The sequence below is a fragment of the Phascolarctos cinereus genome, unplaced genomic scaffold, assembly GCF_003287225.1.
Source record: "Phascolarctos cinereus isolate Bilbo 61053 unplaced genomic scaffold, phaCin_HiC Scaffold_4;HRSCAF=312, whole genome shotgun sequence".
NCBI lineage: Eukaryota > Metazoa > Chordata > Mammalia > Diprotodontia > Phascolarctidae > Phascolarctos > Phascolarctos cinereus.
Window position 1 is genome coordinate 591,770,919 of NW_027555847.1, and position 27,157 is coordinate 591,798,075.

The window sequence follows — 27,157 nt, forward strand, 5'->3', positions numbered from 1 at the left end:
AAGGAGGCCAGTCAGGATTGTCAGATTGCAAGGGGGGTTAGAAGGGGTGGTGGTGTAAGTATAGGGTTTTAAGAAGACCAGAAAGGTAGGAAAGGGTCAGGTTATGATATTCAGGGCTTTAAAAACCAAACAGAGGATTTGATATTTAATTCTGGAGGTAATAGGGAGCCGCTGAAATTTATCGAATAGTGGAGTGACATGGTCAGAATTGCACATTAAGAAGATCACTTTGATAGAATAATTGAGGCAGAGAGACCAATTAACAGGCTATTGGCATAGTCTAGGTGTGAAGTAATGAGGGGCCCCATAAGGATGTTGGCACTGTCAGAAGAGACAATGGAGCAGATGTGATAAATGTTGCAAAGGTAGAATCAGCAGGTCCTGGCAACTGTTTTGATAATGGTGGGGTGAGAGAGAGTGAGGAGTTGAGGGTAACAGTTGTGATTCTGAGTTACTGGGAGGATGGTGGTACCCTTTGTAGTTAGGAAGAGAAGAGTACTTGGTGGAGGTGGGGGTTAGGTAATGAATTCAAGTTTAGATACGTTGAGCTTAAGATTTTTATGGGGTATTCAGTTTAAAATGTCCAGTTGGCAGTTGGAGATGGGAAACTAGAGATCAGGAGAGAGGTTAGAGCTGGATAAATAAATCTGAGAATCATCAGCATAGAGATAAGTGGAATTCATGGGAGCTGATAAGATCACCCAGTGAAATCATTTAGAAGAGAAGACGACTGGACAAAGCATTGGGGGACACCCACAGTTAGTCACATGCTTTGGATGAATCTCCAGCAAAGGAGCCTGAGAAAAAGCTGGTTGTAGGAGAAGGTAGGAGGAGAAGTAAGAGAGAGTAGTGTTGTAGAAACCTAGAGATGAGAGTATCTAGGAGAAGTGGTAGTTGACAAGGTCAGAGACTTCAAAGAGGTCAAGAAGAATGAGGATTGAGAAGAGGCCATTAGATTTGGCAGTTAAGAGATTATTGATAACCGTTGGAGAGAATAATTTCAGCTGAATGATGATATGAGAAGAGAGAAGGAAGTAGAGACTTCATTTGTAGATGGTCTTCTCAAGTAGAAGACCATTTTCTTTATGAAATGGAGAAGAGATAGGAGACTATTGAGTACTTTGAGGATGGGGGTGACATTGGTTGTTTTTGTATGTAGTAAGAACCAGTAAACAGTGAGAGACTGAAGATAAGTGAGAGAATGAGGATGGTAAAAAGGGGCAATCTGCTGGAGAGGACTGGGTAGAATAGGAGCAATCTGCTGGAGAGGACAGGGTAGAATAGTTTTGCTTGTCCATGTAGAAGGGTTTGCCTTGGTAAAGTGAGGCCACTTCTTAATGTGAGATAGGAGGAGATAGTGGCAGAAGGCATCTGGGTGATGTGAGGAGGGGAGAAGAAGGAGCTTTTAGTGAAAGTCTTTAGTCTTTTCAGTGAAATGAGGCAAGGTTCTCAGTTGAGAGGTTAGGTATAAGGAAACGCAGGTTAAGTTTTTGAAGGAATTAAAAGGTTTGCAAAAAGCCACATGTCTTATTTGGCTATACTGGTGATGGTCTTTGTTCATTCATTTATGCTTTTATTTTATTTTTAGTTCCACAGTCTCCCTCCCTCTATACCCTTCTCCTTCCACTGAGGTTACATGATACCCATTATACATATACAGTCATGAAAAAATATTTCCAAATTAGTGATGTTCTGAAAACAAAAACAACCCCCCTCCCAAACAACTAAATAGAAAAAATATGCTTCATTCTGTACTCCTGAAATTCATCAGTCTGTACTCTGAGTCCATCAGTTCTCATTCTGGAAGTGGATAGCATTTTGTATCATGAGTCCTTTGGAATTGTGGAGGATCATTGTATTGATCGGAGTAGCCAAATCTTTCACAGTTGGTTTTTCTTATTACGATATTGCTGTTACTGTGTAGGGTATTGTCTTGGTTCTGCTCACTTCATTCTGTATCAGTTCATATAGGTCTTCTGAGGTTTTTCTAAAACTATCCTCTTCATCATTTCTTATAGTACAATAGTATTGCATCACATTCATACACCATAACTTATTTAGCCATTCCTTAATTGATGGGCATCCCCTCAGTTTCCAATATTTCCACTACAAAAGAGCTGCTGTAAATATTTTTGTATATATGGGTCCTTTTCCTTTTTCTTTGATCCTATTCTCTTCTATTTATCCTTTTTTTTATCCTCTCCTCAAAAATCTGTTTTGCTTCTGACTAATACTTCTTGTAATCTATCCTCTCTCTTATCATATCTCCTCCCTGCTTCTTCTGTACCCCCTCATTGGGTAAAATGGATTTCTATACCCACCTGTTATCTTTCTGTCTGTCTATCTAATCTAATCTATTTATTTATCTGTCTTCTCTCTTTGAACCAGTTCAGATGAAAATGTGGTTCAGGCATTGCCCACTCCTCCCATTTTCCCTCTTTTGTGTGCCTCTTTTATGTGAGATTATTTTTTCCAACCTTCCTCTCCCATCCCTCTTCTCTCAGTGCATCCTTTTTTCTCAACCTTATATTCTTGTTTGGGGATCATCCCAACATAATAGACTCATCACCATACCTTCTGTCTAAGTAGACTCTTTTTATATGCCCTGATGATGATAAAATTTCTTAGGGGTTACACATATCATCTTTCCATACGAGAATATAAAAAATTTAACCTTGTTTAGTCTCTTAGGATTTTTTATTCATGTTAATCATTTCGTGCTTTTCTTGAGTCTTGTGTTTGAATGTCAAATTTTCTATTCACTTCTGATCTGTTCATCAAGAATGCATGAAAGTCCTTTATTTCATTAAATATCAATTTTTTCTCCTATGCATTATACTCATTTTTTCTGGGTAAGTTATTATTGGTTGTAATCCTAGCCCATTTGCATTCAGGAATATCATATTCCAAACCCTCTGCTTCTGTATAGTGGTAGCTGCTAAATTTTGTGTGATCCTGACTGTGGCTCCATGGTACTTGCATTCTTTGTTTTCTGACTGCTTAAAATATTTTCTCCCTGATCTGGAAGATCTGGAATTTGGCTCTGACATTCCTAGAAGTTTTCATTTTGGGATTTCTTTCAGTAGATTCTACTTCTACATTCCCCTTTGGCTCTGAGACATCTGGCCAGTTCTCCTTTATAATTTTTTGAAATATGATATCCAGGCTCTTCTTGTAATCATGGCTTTTCAGGTACTCCAGTGATTCTTAAATTATCTCTTTTCAATCTGTTTTCCAGGTTAGTTGTTTTTCCTATGAGATATTTAACATTTTCTTCTATTTTTGTCAGTCTTTTGACTTTGTTTTATTGTTTATTGATGTCTTGTGGAGTTATTTGCTTCCATTTGGCCAATTCTGATTTTTAAGAAGTTATTTTCTTTCTTTTTTTATTTTTTATTTATTTATTTATAGGCACTTGGAGTTAAGTGACTTGCCCAGGGTCACTTGGTAAGTTTCAAGTGTTTGGTCTGAGGCCAGATTTGAACTCAGGTCCTCCTGACTTCAGGGCCAGTGCTGTATCCACTGTGCCACTTAGCTTCATGAAGAAGTTATTTTCTTTAGTATTTTTTTGTACCATTCTTACCATTTGACCAATACTGATTTTTAAAGAGGTATTTTTCTTCAATATTTCTTCTTTAATATTTCTTCAATATTTTTTTCAGTCTTTTACCAAGCTACTTGTTCTTTTTTCATGATTTTCATGCATAGCTCTCATTTTTTCTCAGTTTTTCCTCTGCTGTTCTTACGTGATATTGAAAATCTTTTTTTTTGCTCTTAAAAATAGATATGTATGTGTGAGGGTCTATCTATCTATCTATTCATCTTTAACTCTTCTAGGAATTCTTGCTGGGCCTGTATCCAATCTGCGTTTTTCTTTCGAGGTTTTGCTTGTATATGTTTTCAAGCCATTGTCTTCAGAGTTTGTATCTTGAGTGTCCTTATCACCTTAGTACCTTTTTGTGGTCAGGTTCTTTTTTTGTTCTTTGTTCATCCTTCTAGTTTATTTCTTGACTTTGGACATTATGTTAGAGTTCAACTCTGCTCACCTCTGCAGGCGTGATTGGCCTGAGCTTCAGGCTTTTATGGCCTGTTGTATTCATAGTTGTATCTGGGGTCCTAGAGTATATGATCTGGAGTATGTTCTGGTTATTCATCTTCTGGTCCTTACTTAGGTAGGGCCCTTGCTCACTTGCTAATCATAACTGCAGCTGCCCCTCTTCACACTGGCATTATGATCTGGACCTGGATCCTGAATAATGGAGCTGCTGAATGGCAGTCTTAACTCAGAGGACTGTCTGGAATCTCTTTCTGACCAAGGGTTCAGTCTCTTTACTTACTCTGGGTGTTGGTTGCTCCTGGTGCTGCTGCCACTGCCCCTACCACGGTTGCTGCTGCCCCCACAGCCTCCAAAACTCACAGCTAGTGGTGCTTTTGCTGTGTTTCCCTCTGCTTTGGGCCAGCTCTCACCCAAGAGTCCACAAAACTCTCTCTGTCTGTCCTCCTAAGCTTCTCTAGGCTGGAAAAATGACTCACTATGACTTTTTGTTGGTTATCCTGCTCAGAATTTGATATGAAGTGCTCCATCTTGGCTCTGCCCAGTAATGATTGTCTTTCAAAATGATAAGTTTGAGAGACCTGTGGCAAGCTCAACTTAGTCACATGTTCAGTACCAAGATGACTATTGACCTTTTCTAATAGTAATGCAAATAAAAATTCAAGTAGAGAAAAATTTACCTGGCGAATTGTTACACTTTGGCACTTACGTCCTCAAATCAAAAGTTGGAGTGCTGTGCTTAACTGGAGCAGTTACTAGGCAAGAGCAGAGGATATATAGGGAGACGTATTGCTTTTCTGTAGTTTCTAACTGGTTTATAGATCCCAGAAAACTAAAGAGAACCTTTGCCTTGAGACTCATTTGCATGCCTAACTTTTTTTTGTCAAGTTTGGTTTTTTCCCCCTCTAAATCCTGTCTACTTTTGTTACTGTGTATTATATTGATAATAGATTTAGAGTTGGAAAGGGATCTTAGAGGTCTTTTAGTGTAATTCCCTCATTTTATATATAGAAACAGGCCCAGAAAAGTGAATACATGCACATAGTCTCAGAGCTCTCTCTCTAGCTCTCTGTTTTTAAGTTTGTTCATGATTTTGAGTTAATGTAAATGGATAGTTTATTGAATCACTTCTTAAAATGCTTAACATACTTGTTGGATGTGAATATAGGGCTAATTTCTTTTAACAGTTAATTTCTTCATATAGTTCAGTTTGTGAAGTGGTTCAGTGATGAAGTGTTATCATCAACATTATGGCAATATAATTGAAAGTCCAAATTGTATAGACTCTGTGCTCCTTTGCTGAATTATAGGAGAGAGATTTGCTGAGGGTAAACTGGAAATTTTGGGAAAATTAAGTATGGGAAAACTAACTAAAATTATTAACTATGGAGCTATTCATAAATGATTTAATTGCTACTCCATGTCTAATAAGAATAAGAATTGACCAGAGAGTAAACACTTAAAATTGTTGACAAAACAGTATCCAGATGATCTTTTTATGTAGGAAGGACATAATAAATTTGTGTGACTTTTTTTGTACTGTAGTTAAAGGAGTTATGCCATACTGTTATAGGTCTTATAAAGTAGTTATTTTTTAAAAAATTAATTTAGTATTTTATTTTCCCCAGTTACATGCAAAAACAATTTTCAATGTTTGCTTTTAAAACTTTGAGTTCCAAATTCTATAAAGTTGTTATGCTTACCCTAGGAAATTAATCTTTTAAGGAAAAAATTTGTATTTTTTACCGTTTTGATTTTAAAATGAAATAATTTAATTTTTTAATTAATGTTCCTGTGATATTGTGTGTTTTAGGAACTGAAATTGCCATTCACGTTTTTAAGTGGACACATTCATGAATTACGAATCCATGTGCCATGGACAAAATTAGGTTCAGAGCCAGTGGTAATCACTATTAATACAATGGAGTGCATCTTGAAACTCAAGGATGGATTACAGGTAAGAAATTATATATTTCTTGTATTTTAATAGCTGTTGGTAGTGTAGTATAGTGGAAGGCACTCTGGATGTAGAGTCAGTGGGCCTATTTGAATTATAGCTCTGCCACTTGCTATATTTGTGACCTTGGGCAAACCACTTAACTTCTTTGGGAGTTAGTTTTTTCATTTTGAAAATGTGGGAGTTAGGGGCAGCTAGGTGGCACAGTGGATAGAGCACTAGCCCTGGAGTCAGGAGGACCTGAGTTCAAAGCTGATCTCAGACACATAACACTTAACTAGCTGTGTGACCCTGGGCAAGTCACTTAACCCCACTGCCTAACAAAAGCGGGGAAAAAAAAAAAGAAAATGTGGGAGTTGAACCAAGTGACCTGTGTCTCTTCCAGCTCTGTGACCTGAGTATTTACATTTTTCTTAAATTCCATAGGATCACTTTTGTATAAAATAAAACCTTTATCTAAATATGTCTAATTTTAAAAAACTTGTATGTATGTGTATTCTGGCCCATATAGGGAAGGAAGAAAGGGAAAGGAATAAGCATTTACATGGTACCTACAATGTGTCACACCCATGTTAAGCATTTTACAAATATTATCTCATTTGATCCTCTTAACAACCTTTTGGGGTAGTTGCTGTTATTATTCTCATTTTATAGTTAAGGAAGCTGAGGCAGACAGAGGTTAAGTGATTTGCCCAGGGTTACACATTTAGTAAGTATCTGAGGCTGGATCTGAACTCGGATCTTCCTGAACTTAGGCCCAGAATTCTATCTACTGTGCCATTTAGCTTTCTCATTATACAGTAACTGACCTATTGCAAGTAGGGAAAACCAAATTTCAGATAAGTTTTAAATAATCTTAAAAAAAGTTACTCTGATTTGAGCATAAAATCCAGGTACATAGTAGGCACTTCATACATTTTTCTTGAGTAAACAAACTACTTCTGTAGATTTCTTTCTGTTTTTCTTACTTGTCAAAGTCACTGTCCCAGAACTTTTATGTCTCATAGATAGTAACTTGACCTTTATATTGCTAGTGGACCTCTCTTAAACTGTGTTGATATTTTAGTTGCTTTTTAATGATTGTATTTTTGGACAAGAATAGGCTACATGAAAGACAGGTTAGAGTTATCTCATTTTCCTCTGGAGGTCAGGACTAAGAGGAGTAGGTGGGAATTTTAGGAAGACTGATTTTGGCTCATTATAAAGAGAAACTTTCTAATCATTAGAATTTAAAAAAAAAATGGCATGAGCTGCCTGTCACTGCTACTTAGTTCTAGTTGTCCAAGAGTATAGAGGGACTATGACTATTTTACCACTGCCATAAAAATGTGCCTTCGATGGGGAGGTCTGTTGATGACAGTTAACCTTACTATTCTTTCCTCTTTGTAAGTATTTTTGCCTCAACAGGTTTCAAGTTGACAACTCTAGCTTTTTTTTTAATTTATTTTTTCATTTATCAAAAATCTGCCTTCCACCCTGTTCCCCATCCATTAGAGAAATAAAGAAAAAAAAATCCCCTATTACAAACGTGCAGTTAGTGAAAATACATTTTGGCCATATTTTAAAAAAAAATGTCTTATTTTGCACTCTGGGTCTTTCACAGCGCTTTCAGGAGATGGGTAGCATGTTTCAACATTAGTCCTGTGTAATCATGGTTGGTCATTGTGATAAGAGTTCCTAACTCTTTTAAAATTGTTTCGTTTTGACAATAATTGCTATCTTTGTGTAAATTGCGTTCTGGTTCTGTTCACATTATTCTGCGTTAGTTCATAAAGGTCTTCCCAAGTTTTTCAGAAACAATTCTTTTCATTATTTCTTACAGCACAATAGTATTCCATAACATTTATATACCACAACTTTTTTTAGCCATTCCCAATTGATAGCCATTCTCTCAGTTCCAGTTCTTTGCCATTACAAAAAAATACTGTAAGTATTTTTATACCTCTTTATTCATAGTTAGTTTAACTTAGAACTAATCCCTCACTTAGTGTATTCTCTTCAGCCCTTTCCCTCTTGTTTTCCTGTTGAGTAAAATGTGTTTTTGCACTAGACCCTCTGTGTGTGTGTGTGTGTGTGGTGTTGTGTGTGTGTGTTGTGTGTGTGTATGTATGTGTATGTTTGTGCTTGCACAAGGTTAAGTATGAGTGCTTCCCTTCATTCTTTCCCTCTGATTATATAGACTCACATATCCCAATTATGAGAAATTCTCCCACCTTTTCTTTCCCTAGTGTATTCCTGTTCCTCTTTCTTTCCGGATCATTAAGACATAGCAAAACCACTCCCAGGCTTTCTTTCTAATTGACTCCCTCTAAGATCTCTAAGGATAATAAGATTCAGAGGGGACATATATCATCTTCCCATATGAGAATATTAGAAGTTTATTCTTTTTTGTCCCTTATGACTGTAAATTTATGTTTAGCTTTTTATGTTTCTTTTGACTCCTGGGTTTGTACTTGAGAGTTTCCATATAGTTTTGGTCTTTTCATCAGGAATGCTTGGAAGTCCTCTATTTCATTAGAGGTTTATCCCTGTAGGATTTTACTTAATTTTGCTGGATAAGTTATTCTTCCTTGTAAGCCTATCTCTTTTGCTTTCTGGAATATTGTATCTTGAGGTCTCTGTTCCTTTATAGTGGTAGCTGCTAAATCTTGTGCAATTCTTACTGTGGCTCCTCAGTATTTGAATTTTTTCTGAATGCTTGCAGTATTTTTTTCCAAAGACCCAGAAGCTCTGGATTTTTGGCTATAATATTCCTGGGACTTTTCATTTTGGGGTTTCTTTCAGGAGATGAACTGTGGATTCTTTATTTTTACTTTTCCCTTTGGTTCTCAGAGGTCTGGGCAGTTTTCATGAAATATCCTTATCCTTATTCTTCTGGAGGGAATACCTAGGCTGGTCCTGCTGCTTTCTTTTCTGGGTTATTAAGTATTGTGTTATTCCAGGATCTCAGGGAGAGGTCAAGCTGAGTACCTGCTAGCTTTCATTGTTCCCAAAATGGTCTTCTCCAGGAACAAATCAGATTGCTGCTACTCTGATATATGTTCTGTAAGTTACTGACCTGGATTTAGGTCTGAGCAACAGGCTTTTGGGCTTTTCATCTTTGGAGTTTCATTAGATTGCTGCTAGACTGCCAGCTACAAAGCTCAGATGATTCAGAGTGACAGAAGAACTGCAGGCCTTCCTTTGGTCTACGATTTCTGCTCTGGTTATTTCTCTACAGGTTTTAGGCTGGGCTAACAGTTGGAATTGAGAAACTGCTCTGCTTCAGGAGTCTGAGTCTCACAGCTGTTTCTTGTTCTGACTGTGTTCCTTGCTCAGGATACATACTAGGGCCTGCAACAGCTCTTTCTCCTGGAACACCTCTTAGTTTAAGTCCGCTTCTCAGTCCATCCTTCCTTTGTGACCTGGAACTTGAGTAGTGAGTGATAAAGTTTCCAGTTAGGATGTGTTCCATCATCTTGCATGAGATCATGGTGTCCTGGCATAAGTCTGTTACCTCATCTTGTTCTGGTGCATATCCTTGGTCCTCTTTAAGTCCTTGGGTACTGGAATACTCCAAGCAGCCCCTCACTATACCCTGTCTTCACTGCCCACATGCTTCTTCTTCTCTTTTGTTATGCTTACCTCAGCCAGCAGATTGACTCACTATGACTTTTCTTGGATTTCACCATCAGGATTGGGTCAGATGTATTTGGAGAAGTTTTAGGGGGAGGAGCTAGAGGACTTCTTTCTACTTAGCCATGTTGGCTCCCTTCCCACCCTAACTTTTAGTGCTGTTACATGCTTGTTTCCTACTTTATCTGTCACCACTCTGGATATTTTTAGCTTAGTTTAGGGAAGGCTGTAGTTTACTTAATATTTTTAATACTTTCTTATCTTTTATGAAGTTCTTAGCGTGAATTGGTATTATCCTTTGTAGAGCCTGCCTGTCAGTTATCTGGAGGTCTTCATGTAGAGAACGGATAAAAATACAAAAATGAAGAATGACCTTGCCCTCAAGAAGCTTATATTCTAATTGAGGGAGATAGTACTCATAGGGAAGGGGTATCCAGAGAGGGAAACTTTGGTCCTGAAATTGTGGGATGTTGAGTGGAGCCCTAGGGGAGTAAATTGACACACCTCAGAACAATGGTTTAGTTTGGAGAGAAGAGGAAAAAGTGATGGAAGGTTGGATGGGCTGTGGTGGAGAGAGGGTTAGAGAGAGATAAAAATCATCAGTCAGGAGAGTGGGGTTGACCACTTGTTGGTATATATTCTTTGGGTAAGGGTTGGAGTAGATTGCTCTAGTTCCCTTCTAAATCTTGAATTCAGTGATCCTATGGTTATTCTTTTATAGGAAGGCAATATACTCATTTCCATATTTGGGCCACAGTAAATACTTTTATTAACATGATTGTGGACTGAAAAAAAGGTATGATTATTTTTTTAAATTAGTTTTCTTTTCTCTTCATTTTAGTCCTGAGAATTAGCCACTATAAATCTTTCTCAAGTTCAACTGTAGAGAAAATATTTGGGAGGAGTAGGATTTTGAGGCTGAGGGACATTTTTAATATGGGTTTCTCCTAAAACATCTACAGTTTTTGGTGGCTAATAGTTATGTATAAGTTGTAGGAGTGGTGCCTGCTGCTGGATCAGAGTATAGGTTAATGTTATTTAATTTTTGGTACATAGCTTCTGAATTTTCAATTGAAGGCATTGCTAAATCAAGATAAAATAGCTTATATGGAAAAAAATAAATTAAAATTTTCTAGTTCATGACCCAGAAATTGATTTTTTTGAAGTTTATTTTTTTTTCCATTCTCTTGCTCACATTTATTTAGCCACACCCTTCTTCCCAGGAGCACGAGTGTTGATCTACCAAAATTTTTCTGTTAGGAAGCAAAGCAAATAAATCTCAAAGTGATTTAATATTGTTTCTAGTTTCTACTCTTGTAGTGTTACTGTTCCTTCCACAACAAAAATTTATTTATTTTTTTGGTGTAACCTTAATTTAACTTTAATTTTTCAGAGGAAGCTCTTCTAGAGCGATATGAATTCATGAGTGATATTAAAATGAGAGTGCTCATTTTCATTAGTAAGATAATTTTGGTGTAATCTAAATATAGCTTTAAGTATTGTGAAATTTTTTTGGGTCATTGTTGTACTGTTCTAGTTATTACATGAAAATAGGTTGTGTCTCAGAGTTTTAAATTAAATTCAGATCCTTTTCTTATGCAAACCCTTTATTTCAAATCTGCATTTTACAATTTAACTTAGGTTTTATAATTTCTAGAAATACACAGGCAAAGTGATATGTTCCTGTGGAAATTTTATAATTTACTCGCTGGGCTTTAAATTTTTGGCAACATGATTTAGAAATCTGTAAATAATTATGTTGAATTTTTACATTCAATTTATATTCTGTAATATTTAAATCATTCTTAATGAGAATCAATCTATTCTTGGAATTTAGTGATTTTTTTTTTTTGAAAAATCTGGACTTGGTTATGCCACCCATGAAGTGCTTCATAGTTAAAAAAAAAAATCCAGACACTAAGTATTTTTTCAATGAGAAGGTGGAAGTTTCGAGGCCAGATGTCCCATAAGAAACACATTTTAGAAGAAGCAAATTACAAGTAATTATAGAGGCTGCAGAAAAAGATTCATAACACATGACTTTGTGTAACCCAGAACTAATATTTGATATTGAACCATGCAGATGGCTACTGCTGGAATGATCAGATTTCCTGCTTGCGTGGTATTTGAAACTTGAATTTTCTGGAACGTACAGCAAAAGGTCAAGTGTCATGAATGTAAAGCACTCCCCAAACAAGTATTTGTTACAGATGTTTAAGATTCTGGAGTAGAAAGGATTTTTTGAAAATTGCAATTGACATTTGGACAAATTATTCAATGGTATGTACACCCTTAGAGATTAACACTTGTGTTTGTGCCAGTGATAGTCTCTATCTTTTAGTAATAACAGTGTCAATAAGAATGCTTTTTGTTAATTTCTTTTGCTATTCTTGACAAAAAAGAATGGTTTGATTTGTCACTAATTTTGCGTTTATTGGCCAAATCGACTCTGTTGATCCAGCAATTTTTTTGAATTTTATTGTATCATTAAATTTGGATTCACAAACTGAATAAAAGATCTTTTTTTAATTTAAAAAAACTCAAAAAACTTGTTTATTGAATTGGGAGAGAATGGTGGGAAAAGTGAAGGGGATCTGTGGAGATGGAGTTATAGAAAGATATGAAAACATTTTAGCTAAAATGTTCTAAAAGTAATTTGAAAAGCCTGAAGTTGAATGTCATATTTCAAACAAGAATACCACCACTAAGGTGTAATATTGCTAAACTGCCTTTGATCCAGTTAAATATTTTTGGGCGAGGTATTGTGCCATTCATTGTGGGGCATATAAAAATGAACAGGTATTTCTGCCTTTCAGGAGCTTGAAATCTGTTTGGGGGAGGGGAGCAATAATAAATTGGATTAAATGGCTTCTAAAGTCTCTTTAAATGTGTAGATTCTGTGAACTTAATCATAGTTAAGTAATATCTGAATGTCAGTAGTTTTTTGGGTCATGATGAATTTCTCCATCATGTTTATGAAGTTTATGCAGAGAAAGTACTTGTGATGTGAATAACAGAAATATTGAAGGAGTCTTTTAAAATTCTTGAAGACATGGTGTGGTAGATTGAAAGGTGGCAACAAAATTAGGAAGCTCTGGGTTCAAGTTTGGATTCTGTTACATCTTGGCTTTGTGACCTTAGGCAAATTAGTTAATCTTTCACTGCCCCAGGTAGCTTTCTAAGGCTTTGAGTTGAGCAGTACATGCAAATTTGTATTAGTACAAATTAGTACATCAGAAGTTTTCTATACTAATGAAATTATAGGTTGTTTAAAAAAACAAAAAAGTGAGAATTCTGGGTGTCAAGGTGGTCTCAAGTGGAAAAAGACTTGGAATTTTTTGTTCAGTTGTTTTCAGTCATGTCTGACTCTTCATGACCCCATTTGGGGTTTTCTTGGCAAAAATGCAGAGTGCTTTGCCATTTCCTTCTCCAGCTCATTTTACAGATGAGGAAACTGAGGCAGACAAGGTTAAGGGACTTGCCCAGGGTCACACAGCCAGAAAGAATTTGAGGTTGGATGGCCTGGTGCCATCCGCTGGGCTCCTTAGCTGCCCAGACTTAGGGTTGGAAAAATCAGTGTTTGAATTCTTGCTCTGCCCCTTACTAAGTAGGCCAAGTCATTTAGGCTCTCTGAGCCCTGTGTACGTGATGGTCTTAAGGAGATGCTCAAATGAGCTACATAAATGTGTTGCAATGGCAGCAGCTTTGGAAATGAAGTCAGAAAACCTCTGGGTTCAAGTCCACCATGTCTGCACTTTTCTGCCTTCTACAAAAAGCCTTTCCAGGTACTCCCTAACCTTAGTGTCTTCCTCTTTGTGTTCTACCATTGATATGGAAATAACCATTTTATTTGATATTTGTTAAGTTCATAATTTAAAAAAAAAATCACAGTTCTAGTAGACCCACTGCTCCAATCTCCCTCCCCCCACGCCCCCATGAAAAAAAATCTGACGGCAAATAAACCAATAATTTGGTGCAATAATTTGAGGCATCTTCTTTTACATTATTCAACCAGTAGTTTTCAAAGTTTGTCTGTGCTTCTTTCTGGGCCTCCTTCTGCTGTCTTGGCTATAATTTTGTTTAGGATGCCTGAATGACCCTCCTTTTTCTTTTTTTGCTACCCTATCCTTGCTCTCCTACCTTCTCTCCATGCCCCAATTGTGAGGCTGGGAAAGCACTTGTAACAAATATACATGGGCAAAGAAAAGAAATTTCCACATTGGCTATGTTCAAAAAGGTTCATCTTATCCTGAATTTTGAATCTATCTCCAGAATTGTAGTCATTACATTCATCAGAGTTCTTAAGTCTTTCATAGTTATTATTATTATTTTTTACAGTGTTGTTATTTTATCAGTTGTATTTCTGACTATTTATTTCACTGTTCATACAAATCTTTCCAGGCTTTTCTGAAACCATTTCAACACTTAAAAAAAGACATAATAATATTCCATTACATTTATGCCATAATTGGTTTGTCTGTTCCCCAACTGATGAAAAACCCTCTGCTGATGCAAGTCTCATTGAAATGCCAGTGTAGAGTGTTTATTTTAAATGGACATTTATTACTTTCATTTCCTTTTGATGCCTTACTTTTGCCTTCTGACTTTGCTCCTTCTTCACCTATCTGACCATTTTAGAAAATTTAAAAGATTTTTGTTATAACTTATTTTTTCTATTAATTTGACATTTGACTTTGCGTAAGTAATAGATTTTCAAATTAGCAAATGGAGAGAATACTTGTGTGGAACTGTGTTGACATAACAGTTATAAGGATGTCTACCATTTGAGGAAGATGGGCCTATTCTCCACAGTGATTTCTTCCTCTCAATGATGACTTCGGGAACTGGGCTGGAAACATATCTAGTGGTTTGAGGTGGGGGACATTGCTGTTTCTAAGGCTCTTGCATTTAGAGCCTTGCACAGTCTCCATCAAGGTCTGAGGGGAAATCATGATGGTGGATTGACTTCGCTGTCATAGGCTGCCTCCTGGATTTGTAATGGATCTAATACATATGATTTTTCTTAGCCATCTGTGGCAGGCTCAACAGTGGCAGAGAAAGTAGATGGTAGGGGACACTCTGAAGATGAAGATTTGCAAAAAAGCATGGTTCAGAGAGGGAAATGGATTAGTAGAATGGTTTGACTGTGGGCATTCTAAGCTGGCTAGACATGCAGTTAAAACGGGATATGGGTGATGATCTCAAATATTGAGGAATCAAGAAACTAAAGGTCATGATAAACAAAGTTCAGGCTCAAGAAGAATGAGGCTGTGAGAGAGGCAGAAAGACAGTTATGGTCAGGAAGAGGAAGCTCAGAGTTGGAGAACTCAAAGGTACAATAGTACCAACTGAGAAATGGGTCTAAGAAACAGTGAGTTCAAAGGTACTAGAAGAGCTAATGATATGTTGAAGACAACAAGGACAATGGAAGGGAGTAGAGAGGAAGAGCTAGATGCTGAAGTTGCAGATGGAAGGAAACATTCATTTATTAAGTGCTTACTTATGTGCTAGACACTGTGTTAAACATTGGGGATATAAATTTAAACAAAAAGAAAGGCAGTCCTTGCCCTCAAGAAGGTTTTTTTCTAATGGGGGAAGTGGTTCTTCATGACCTTTTTGGGATTTTCTTGTTAAAGATACTGCAGTGGTTTGTCATTTCCTTCTCTAGCTCATTTTATAGACAGATGTGGAAACTGAGGTAAACAGAGTTCAGTGACTTGTCCTGGGCTACCCAGCTACTGAGTGTCTGAGGCCATGTTTGGATCTTCCTGCCTCTAGGCCTGGTGTTCTGTCCACTTTGGCTGCCCATGCTGCACAGTACCAAACCATTATTTTTTTCTTTGCAGAATTCATCTGTAGAAATTACAGGTTCTATAGCAATGCACACTATGATTAAGGGTCTGCTGGCACATCCATTATGACTCAGTATTTTCAGTCACTCATAACATTCTTAAAGATTCCTTTTTGGAACTAAAATCTTTGCACTCTTTTTAATTCGAGTTGGATTCCAAACCCCCCCCCCCGATTAACTTACATTCATTTTTCTTGAGTTGTGAAAATCTAAAACAAATTTACCTTTCCCAGCACATGGGGGTAAAAAAGACCTGCTGAACTCAAACACTTCTAACCTAACAAGCATTTGGCCTTTAAAAATGAGAATAATAGTAAATGAAAAGATAGGAACCAAGGAAACTAATATTAAACACTTAGCTTAAGCCAAGTTTTGTTTCTGTTTATCATAAATTTTAGTCATTTATATTATCTAGTCTCATCTGAGATCCCCCTGCAGCAAAGCAATCCTTTGCTTCCTCCCTAATTCTCTATCCCATTGTCAGATTGACTGTTGCAAATCTTCTTTCCTCAAGCCCCTTCACATCCTCCCCCGTTTTCTCAGCTGAGGATAATGCTTCATATTTTACTGAAAAAAATTGAGATCATTTGCCATAAGCTCTCTTTTCTTTACATCTTAAAACTCCTTTATCCCTCATTCTCTCCTTTATTCCAGTTCCCAGTAAAGAGGTGTCCCTTCTCCTTGCCAAGGCCAGTCTCTCTACATGTCTTGTTCCTCTTCCCTCTTTGCCAGTAGATTGCCCTCCCTTCACTTTGATTCCCCTTTATCTCTCTAGTTTTTGGTTCCTTCCCTGCTGCTTACAAATACGTTCAGATCTCCCATATACTGAAAAAATCCTCACTAGACCCTACTATTCACTCAGACCATCATCCTGAATTCCTCCTTTCTCTCTCAAAGTCCTGGAAAACATTCACTCTGATTGTTATTCACTGCCTCTTGTTTCCTTTTATTTAATTTTCAACCCTTAGCTCACCTGGCCTTATTACTCAGCTGAAACTGTTCTCTTTCTCTTCCATCTAACCCTTTTCATCACTAAATCTGACTTTGCTTTCTACTTTACCAGGAAAATAAAGGCCATCTAGGTACAAGCTCCTTCAGCTTTCCTCTTCTTTTCTGTAAAGACTCTCAGTGGTAAACCTTTCTGTCTCCCTTCTTCTGATCTCTGATTTCTTTTACCTGTGCTTCTGATCTCGTTCTCATTATCTCTTCTTTCTCCATTTCTTAGTCTTTCTGTCTCTAACTTCTTTCACTTTTCTTTCTAATGTCTTTCTGTGTTGAATTCCTGTCCATTCTTTAAACCCCAGTCAACTTTATGCCACCTCTTTTGAGAAGTCCTTACTATTCCTTGTGGCTTGTAGCAGTCTTCCTCTTCAGATCAGCCATAACACTATTTTTTGTTAATCTTCTAATAAATATACTTTCTTCAACTCTGAATTTCTTTTCTTGTCAATGTTGCTTCTCCTTCAGATGATGCAGATTTTGACCCTCCTGTGTCTGTTTATTCTTTTCCATGTATTCCAGTAATTCCTCCACAATAGATTAACACACTTAGAATGATCTTTCTAGTGCTCTTGACATTGCATGGATACCAGTAGAGCAGAAGGACTGTCTTTTTGTCATCCCTTATTCCTTCTACGTAACTGACCCTTTTTCTTTGTGGTTATATATATCTCTGTGATACTTTTTATACCACTTCTCCTGTGAGGTTTTGAACCTTTACATTGACCTTGGAGTAACCTTCAGCTTTAAGTCTTTGGCAATTGTTAGTATTCCTTGACTCTCAGCCATACTGTATTACTAGAAGAATATTATTACTAAAAAGCTAGGTGTTTGTTTCAGGGAAATTATTGTAGTCATTGCAAACTGTAGTTTCCCAAAGTTCAGTGTGGTTTTCTTGTCCTTTTCAGCTCGTTCATTTGCACTTTTCCAATATAGATGTATTCTGTCACTGCGAGATGTCCCATTCATTATCTTCTTTTAATAATCTGAAAAATAGAAATTCTTCATACATTTGATTTTTACTATGTATTATTAGGATAAACATTTTTGGTTGTGATATTTAAGAGATTGAAGTATAATAGGCATGATATAGGGGTTGGAGAGCTGGCCTTGGAGCTAGAAAACACCTCAGTTCAAGTCCTGTCTCTGCCGCATACTGGCTTTATTAATCTGGGCAAACCACTTAACTTCTTGGTACACTAGGAAGTTCTTTAAGACTATGTTGCAGAGAAGTTGTTGAATGGGATTGATAGAGGGGGTTCCTGTAGGTAGAGGAAGTCCCTTTTTTCCAGTGGGATCAGAGCTTTAACACCTATCTTCCTACCCCTTATGGCCCTGAGCAAGACTCCTAACACACCAGACCTTCCATTTCCTTATATGTAAAATGAAGATGGTAATATTTGTATTACCTATTAAATGGAATTCAAAGGAAAATGCTTTGTAAGCTTTAAAGCAATTTATGCATGTAAGCCACCATTAATAGTGCCTCATATTATTTAACTGTTCATGCCCCTGTTTTGTTTCTTCAACTCTGTGTAAAGAATTGTGTGTTTTTTTTAACATTTTGTGCTCTTCATGGTACTTGTGAATCATCTGCGTAAAGGTGGTAGTTAAACCCATAGGAGCAATGAGATTACCAAACAAAAGGGAGTATAGAAGAAGGTGGGGTCTTAGGACAGAACCTTGGGAAACACCTGTAATTGGGGTTTGATATGGATGATGAGCCAGCCAAGGAGACTGAGGAAGAATAGTTTGACAGATGGGAAAACCTAGAAAGAGGAGTTTCACTGAAACCTAGGAGGAGAGGTCAGTTCTGTCAAATTAAGCAGATAGATTGAGAAGCATGTAGATGTTTATCTTTAGAAAGCTTATTATATTAAAATATGATTTCATGATATAAAAAAATGACTTGTTGCCCAAGGTTTATTCTGTGTAATGAAATCAAGCACTAAACTTTATTAGAAAATTATTTGATAAGTTTTCTCTCTGAAGCTGCATGGTGTGGTGATAGTTTGCTTGTGGTCAGAATTTTTAAGTAATTTCCTGTCAGTAAGTTGAACAGGTGTTAAAAAAAAAGTTAGTGAAGGTAATCAAACAAGAAAATGTATTTTAGATTAGTTACTACACTGGAATCTGTGTTTCTTCCTTTTCTGATCCAAATCTCTTGTGATCCTTTCAGTGTTTTTGAAGGTAGAGATTAGGACTCTTCAAGCTTTAACCTAATCAAACCTTCATTATGTTAAACAGTCATAAAATGAGCCAGAGGTGCAGGAAGATCTTTCATTTAAGCAACACTTTTATTCCAAATCTTTTCTTGAGAACCCAAAGGTCCATTCACAACTCGTGTCAATAAATATCTTAACCCGTGTAATTAAGAAGTTGTAAATGATATACTTGTTAATAGTTTCCCAGTGTGTATTTAAACTTCTTTCATCATCTTAAACCCAAATCTTCTATTAAAATTTCGATGTGGCTTCAGTGGTATTGTTGGGATTGCTCTTTGCTTCACTGCAATTTAAAAGGAGATGCATTCTTTTCTCCTTACACACACAGAATACTCCCTGGGCTTCTCCTTTTGGCATCATATAAGAAGATTAAAAGATGTTTCCAAATTTTTCTTTTTCCCACACTCATATCTTTTTCCCAAGTTACTTTTAAATTGTATTTTCTCCCCCTCCTGTTGGCCAATTTTTAACCTTCACTTTTGCATATGTTCCAACACATTTTAATATGAAGCAGCAGCAACCTTTTTTCTCCCTTTCCAGAAATGTTTATATTTTCTTTTTCCCTTGGGCACCTGGAATCCACTCCTTCCTTGTTTCTTGCTGATACTCACTTTTTTTTCTCTCATTAAATCTTTGCCCTTTCTTTTCTTATAAATTAGACCAAGGATGATAAAAATAATGAATTTCTCTTCCAGGCTATACTTTTGTCAAAGCTGAGGGTTTGTGGTTCTTATTAGGTCTAAGGTATTCTAATCACTGGGTAACAAAGAAAGTAATACAAATTGAATAATTGCTTTTCCTGTCTTTTGCATGGGAGAAAAAAGTTGCTTCTGTGGTCATTTTGAAAAGATAGATAACTTTGTGAGCTGTGTGCCATTTATTAAAGAAACATTGTTTGAAAAACCATAGTGCTTTAAAATTGATTAGTGTAATAAGAATTTATGTTGACAGCTAAAGCCTTAAAAATTATATTGTATAATTGAGAAATTATTCTAAATGTGGACCAGTCAGCTAGAGGACAATGAGAGGATCCTTTCCTTATTCCTAGATATTATATTATTCATAATAGAGCCTAAGATTGTGTTGACTCTTTTGGCTGCTATATTACATTGTTTAATCATTGTGGCTTCCACTTAAAAGCCATACTTCACCCATATTGTGTTTATGAAGTTGATTTTTTTCCTCCTTAAAGTATTACCTACTTGGTAATGTTAATTAATGTTAATTTTTAGGCCAGATTTTAGGCCAAAATTAATACAAGCTGCAGAGACTTGATCCATACTCTGTTGCTTCTTAGCCTCATAGGCTGCATTGAGTGCACAGTCATCTGTGAACAAAAAGTTGTGTGCTAACTCTCCCTCCGCTTTAGTCTTGCCTCATAGCCTTTTCAAATTAAATAATTTACCATCAGTGTGGTAGCTGACCTTGATTCTGTTTTTGTCCTTGATGACACCAGTTAACACCAAGGAAACACAGGTTCTCCACCAGCCAGCACCACACCATCCCTACATGGAACCATTAATTATAGCAAACAGAGAAATTTCAAATACTGTGGATAAGTTCACTTACCTTGGCTGTATACTTTCCAGGGATATACACATAGATAATGAGGTTGATGCACATGTTGCCAGAATTAGCTCAATGGTTGGGAGGCTCCAAAGGAAAGTGTGGGAGTGAAGAGGTATTAGACTGCCTACCAAATTGAAGGTCTTCAGAGCCATTGGGCTAACCTCATTGTTGTATGCTTGTGACACCCGGACAGTGTACCAGTACCATGCCAGGAAATTGAATTGCTTCCATTTGAATTGTCTTAAGAAGATTCTGAAGATCATCTGCAAGACGTACAAGATAAGGTAACAGACACTGAGGTACTTTATTAAGCTAAGCAGCCAAGCATTCAAACAGTACTGCACAGAGTGCAACTCTAATGGGATGTCCCTGTTGTTTGAATACTGAACAGTACATTTGCTTAAAAGACTATTTTAAGGAGAACTCACACAAGGCAAGTGCTAACACGGAGGTCAGAAAAAGTGATAGAAGGGCTACTAAAGGATACAAAGATACAAGGGTAATGATTGTGTGACGTTGGAGAGACTGGCACAGGACCGCCCAGCATGGTTTGCCTGCATCAAAGAAGGCACTGTGCTCTGTGAGCAAAGCAGAATTACAGTAGCTCAAAAGAAATGTGAGAAGTGCAGATTTAGAGACATCTCCACTCCAAATGTTCATGTGGACTATTTGTGCCTGACCTGTGGTAGAGCCTTCTGAGATTGTATTGGTCTGATCAGCACAGTTGGACACACTGTACCTCATCTCCAACATAGTGATGTCATTTTGGTCCTCTTTGAGAAGGAAGGACAACAACTAGTAAAGGAGAGCAATAGCAGTTACTGATCACAAAAGGCATCATGTAGGAAGCAGTGCTTGAGCTGTGTCTTATGAGGCAAAGGTGAAGAAGGAGGGCCTCATCCCTCATGGACCAAGGCACGGAGACAGGAGATGGAGTGCTTTGTGTGAGGAATAGAGAGAATTCCAGTTTGGTTATGCTGTAATGATCTGGGAAAGATAGGTTAGGGCCAGACGTGAAAGTCTTTAAAAGCCACGTGAAGGAATACGTATTTGATCATAAAGGCAATAGAGAATCCCTGGAGTTGATTGAATAGGGGAATGATATAGCCAGATTCGTGCTTAAGAAAAATTACTTAGGCAGCTATGGATTGGAGTGGCAGAGACTTGAAGCAGGGAGACCAGTTAGGAGGCTGTTTTAATCAATAATTCAGGCAGGAGGTGATGAGGGCCTGAACTAAAGTGGTGGCTGTGTGAATAATGAAAAGATGATGGATATGAGAAATGTTGTGGAGGTAGAAATGGTGGGACTTGGCAAGTGGTCAGAGATATGGGGTGAAAGGGAGTAAGGAATTGAGGTTAATGCTGAGGTTATAAACCTGGGAAACTGGAAGAATGGTAGTGTTCTCAACAGAATTAGGAAAATATAAAAGAGTGAAGCATTTTAGCGGAAATATTGAGTTCTGTTTTGGATGTATTAATAATGTGAAGGCCATATTTTTTATTATTCTAGATGTGGTCTTGAAAACTAAGGTTAGTATTGACCCTGCATGGGATTGTAAACGGGACAAAGCTTTAAAATAATGCATCTGTACCCTTGATAGAAATTTCTGATCTCTTTGAAAAGTTAATACAGCTTAATGCCTTATTTATTTCTAGAAAATTTTTTGTGTTTGATACCTAATAAAAATTAAATTTTATTTTAATTTTCTTCTGTAGATACTTTGTAGTATCTTGGGACGCATTGTTTTCATTTTCTGCCTGACTTCACTCCTTTGAACTTCTCCATCATTGCCCGTAGGGACTTTATCATCCTGCAAGGTCACATCAGTCTTGGTACTCATACCTCCTCAGCATGCCCTTTGACCCTGGGACCCCTCTCATTAGAGGGTGGAGCAGATAGCTCCTTGCCAAACCTCCATGTCAGGAAGGCATCCAGGTCTTTGTTTCCCACTGATTGCATGCACTCTTTTGGACTTGCCTCTCATTCCTCCCCTCCTCATGCTTTCCCCCATTTGATTGTAAGGCAAGTATTGTCTTATGAAGGGGGTTAAAGTTTAAAGCTTTTGATTTTAGACAGAAAAAGCAATAAAAAAGAAGTTTCCAATATTATGAGGGTTTTGCTTTCATCATTCAGTAGAATATTGTTTTCTTGATCTATTTACCTTCCTTCCCAGCCATGCTTCTTACTTTTGGCCATTCTCTTTTGTTGCTACTCACTTTTGTTGCCACTGATTTTCCTAGTACTTTGATTAACTACTGATAACATTTACCTCTGTTGTTCTTATTGTACCAACTTTGATTATAGTGTATAATAATAATAATAATTTTAAGAGTTGTTAGAATTGGCTAGTGTTACCAGTGCCAGTATCACTGAAGGTGGAATTTGCAGCAGATGTCAGAGCACAAAGGGATACAGTAGGGACTGTGATACAGATTGATGTATCCGGGGATGTAGTGCATGCTTGTTAAGTGCTTTGTCATTCATTTGCTCACTCATTCTGTGGGATAAGGGGACATCATCAAGGATCTTCAGCTCCCTGACATCTGTACTTCATGTCAGACCATACTTAGCTTTCCCATCCTCAGATATGAATTCTGAAATGGAACGGGCACCTTCTTCCATGATTCTCATCGTTATTGGCTGTATGACTTTTGACAAGTCACTTGACTTCTCTGGACCTCATTTCCTTTATCTGCAAAAAGAGTTTGGTCTTGGTGACTTCTAAGGTCCCTTCTAGCTCCAAATCTTGTAATCTTATGATCCTTTTTACTCAAGTAGAAGCACATATATGCATATTTGTCTGTGCCTATGTGTATGTGTACATATATAATAGGCACAGACATATATGTTTTATTAATATTGGCATATGTATATCTGTCTCTCCATATACATACACACAGAGTTTGATCTTTTTCCCTATCCATGTCCTTCTTGTTTTAGAATCAAGTCTAGAATAGTAGTACCTCTATTGTTCTATCAACTTTTTAAAAGGTACATCAAGAATTTATTAGTGTGGTAAGCTGTAGAATTCGTGTTTTTTTTTTAATCCTGTATCACTATTATGTGTTTTGCTTTCTGAATTCCTTGTCTATTTCTGTTGTCTGTCTAAGGTGTCTGTAATATATTGAGACCATAATATCAGCTCTTTTTGTATTGATCTTCAGAATTATTTCCACCCCTCTAGCTTCTTGATTTCCTGAAATGAATGTATATACCTTCTCCCTATGTTATTCTGTTCCCCTTTCTCATCTTTTTGGCTATGGTCTATCCTCCCAATATCAGGGGTCTTTTTGAGCTCAAATTGAGAGACTTGGGCAATGTCTTACAGAAATTTGCATTTACTATGTCTTTAGCATTTCCCAAATGTCTGAGTCTACTAACAGTGTCAAAAAAGAATAAAATTCATCAATACCTTTTCTTTTAGCCCCTGGTGATAATGATTTCTTTTCCTTTTTTTTTTAACATTGAATTTTTTTATTCTTAATTTAACAGATATCAAATAAAATGAGCATTTTCATTAGTACTAACATTTATACATTGGTTGCTATGTGTCAGGCCCTGCTGTGCTAAGCACTTTACAAAATATCTCATTTGATTCTTGTAATAACCCTGGGAGGCACCTGCTGTTATTATCCCATTTTACAGATGAGGAAACTGAGGCACATAGAAGTTAGGTGACTTGCTTAGGGTTACACAGCTAATAAGTGTTTGAGGTCAAATTTGAACTGCTCTTCCTGGCCTCAGGTCCAACATTCTATATCTACTCTGCCACCTAGCTACCAATATATAGTAAAACAAAAAAAGAACTGTATGAAGCTGTGAACTTCTGTTGTGTACAGCTTGCTTTTCCTTTGAAGTACATAATAAATTAAACATGTAATATTCAAAATTGGTCTGCTTGTCTTTGTTTCCTTTCTGTCTTCCTTCTGTTTTCTTCTTTGAATTTTAAAAACACTTTTCATTAACTCTTTTCTTTCTTTTTTTTCTCCTTGGCAGACCTTTTTGCTAACTTCCTTCTCCCTTCTACGTCTTTCTTCCATTGAAAGGGGGGAAAGCCCTAAACCCTTGCAATAAATAGCCACAATCAAATGAAACAAATGCCCACAGTGACTGTGTCCAAAATTTATGTGTTATTCTGGATCGAGTCCATCATTTCTTTTCAGGGCTTTCAGCATGCTTCATAATTCATTTTCTGGAATTGTCATTGCTTTGATCAGAATTTTTAAGTCTTTCAGAATTGTTTCTTTACAAAATTGTTATTATTATTCTTTTGCTTCAGTTCACCTCATCCTGCATTAGTTTATACAAGTTTTTCCATGTTTCTTGGAAAGTTCCCGTTTCTTCTGGTACAATAATATTCTATTACATTCATATACCATAATTTGTTCAACTAATTCCCAGGCCATTTCCTTTAATTTCTAGTTCTTTGTTATAACAAACAGAGCTTCTAGAAGTATTTTTATGCATTTCGGTACTTTATCTTGATCTCTTTGGAGTATAGTATAAGCTTATGATATCACTGGGTTAAAGGGAATATGTAGTTTAGTTATTTTGGGGAAAATATTTCCAGATTTCTTTCCAGAATTGCTGGATTGATCCATAGCTCTACCAACAATGCATTAATGTGATTGTTTTTCTGGAGCCCCTCTAAAAACTGTCATTTTCATTTTTTAATCATTTTTGCCAGTCTCATGGGTATGAAATAGAATCTCAAAGTTACTTCAGTTACTTTTTCTCTAAATTATTAGTGCTTTTGAGCATTTTTCCATTATTTCCCTTTCTAAGCACCAAACTATACACTTAATAATCTTTTAGAATTTCATTAGGGTTTTTAATTGTCTTATATCTCTTTTTCACTTAAAAAAGATTTACTTTCAGGATTATAAACTCCATAAGGGTAAAGATGTATTGCCCTTCATCTTGTGTCTCTCAGTAACATTTTTTTCTTGTCATCTTTGTGCAGAAGACTCTTACATTTATGTATCCAACCCAATCCTCTCTAATGAGCTCTAGTCCTATATTACCCACTACCTATTTGATATCTCCTCCTTTCTGTCCCATATGCATTTCAAATTCAGCATAGCCTTACAGCTCATATTTTTTCCAAAACAGCTCTCCTCCAAACTTCTCTTCAGTCATCCAGTTTCAGAATCTTGGACCTCTAGTTCCCCTGAGTTGCCAAGTCATGTCAGTCCTATCTCCACAATATTTTTTTCACCTATCCCTTTCTCTGTAATCCTACAACCTTAACCCTAGTGTGAGGCAGTTAGATGTCTCAATGGATAGAGCTTTGGGCCCGGAGTGAAGAAGACCTGAGTTCAAATTTGGCCTCTGACACTTCTAACTGTATGTCCCTGGGCAAATCAATTAACCTGTTTGCCTTAATCCACTGGAGAAAGAAATGGCAAACCACTTTTTTTTTCTTTGCTAAGAAAACCCCATGTACAGTATTGGTATGCTGTGGTCCATGGGGTCACAAAGGGTCACACATGACTAAACAACTGAGCAACAAATAACTGTAATGTAGGTTCTGTCACCTTATGCTGGGTCTATTGCAGTAGCCTCCCTGTCTCTATTCCTTTTTCCTCTCTGTTTTCTCTTCCACACAGATTTGGCATTGTTATTCCTGACATAACAAGACTTCAGTGGTACCCTATTGTTTCTAGAATAAAATGCAAAATCATTGGGCTGGCATTTAAAACTTTTCACAGTATGACACCCACCTGCGTTTCCCATCTTCAGATCAGGTCTCCTAGCTGTTGTCTATGCATGAAATCCCATCTTTTTCTTCTTTGCTTTTGCATGTGAATGTTTTCTTCCTCTCTTCTGCCTAATCAGATTCCTAGCTTCTTTCACAGTGCAGCTCAGGTACTACTGAAGCCTTTTTCTGATTATCTCCCCCTCTTCTGGCTATTAATTTGCCATTACTTTGTACAGGCTTTATGTTTACTTGCACACAGCTGTGTCATTCCCTACAAGTCCCAATCTTTGAGCTTCCTTCCCCTCCCCCCCCATTAGAAGGTAAACTTCTTGAGGGCAGAGATTGTTATGTTTTTATTTTTGCATCCCCAGAACCTAAATCTGTGACTGGCACATAGTAGGGACTTAATAAATGTTTATTGAATTGAATAGTAGTTATTTATTGAATGAAAGAATGGCTTTAGGTAAAGAATGGCTTTAGGTATGTTATCAAGTTGTAGGGGTCTCAGGCTGGGGTTGAAGAAATAAACCTTAAAAGAAAATCATATTTTCCTTGTTGTGCAGTTCTTTTCTCTTGCATGTTCTTCATTTATAACTTTAGTTGGATATCTGTGCTAAGAAGTGTTTTTCTTTTTGGGACCCAACATTGCTGCTGATGCCCTCTGCCTTTTGCTAGTAACGTTGCAGGAGGTGAAAAAAGAGTAGAAAAAAAATAGAAGAGCTATAGTCAGTTTGTCCTAATGCATTCTAGGTTTTCTTACTATATATATCAGTAATGCAGTATGTTATAACCAAAATTTCTGGAGACTGTATTTGTTCTTTCTGATGACAATTGCCACTTTTTCTGAGATTTATTCTTTTCTTTGTCCTGCCACTTCTCTTTTGTTTACTCATGAGAGGAGAGGGCATAGTGCTCATTTAGTGAGAGACTTGATTGTTTATGTGACTTGATAATTCTGAAATTATTATATTTGAGCTGGGTGTATCTTCCTACAAGTAACTTGGTAGTGGTGGGGAACATGTGTAATGCTTTTTGAGATGAAGCCTTTGTTGGAGCATGTTCTGTACACATGAAATGGGTTTGTAGCAAAATGCTTAATGAATATACTTAAATGCAGCTTTTGCTATGTTTTTGTTCTTGTAAGAATTTCTGTAAAGAAATGGCATTCTTTCGTGTTTTCATGAG

General features: G+C 36.9%; 1 protein-coding gene across 3 annotated transcripts in view; it reads left to right on the forward strand.

Moving 5' to 3' along the window:
* VPS13B (vacuolar protein sorting 13 homolog B) overlaps positions 1–27,157 on the forward strand; it is a 1,028,583-nt gene that overhangs the window by 19,284 nt on the left and 982,142 nt on the right. For all 3 annotated transcript variants that reach the window (XM_020969177.2, XM_020969175.2, XM_020969189.2), the window contains exon 3: positions 5,868–6,011. In XM_020969177.2, the coding sequence (XP_020824836.2) occupies positions 5,868–6,011 (144 nt within the window). The remainder of the gene's footprint in view (positions 1–5,867; positions 6,012–27,157) is intronic.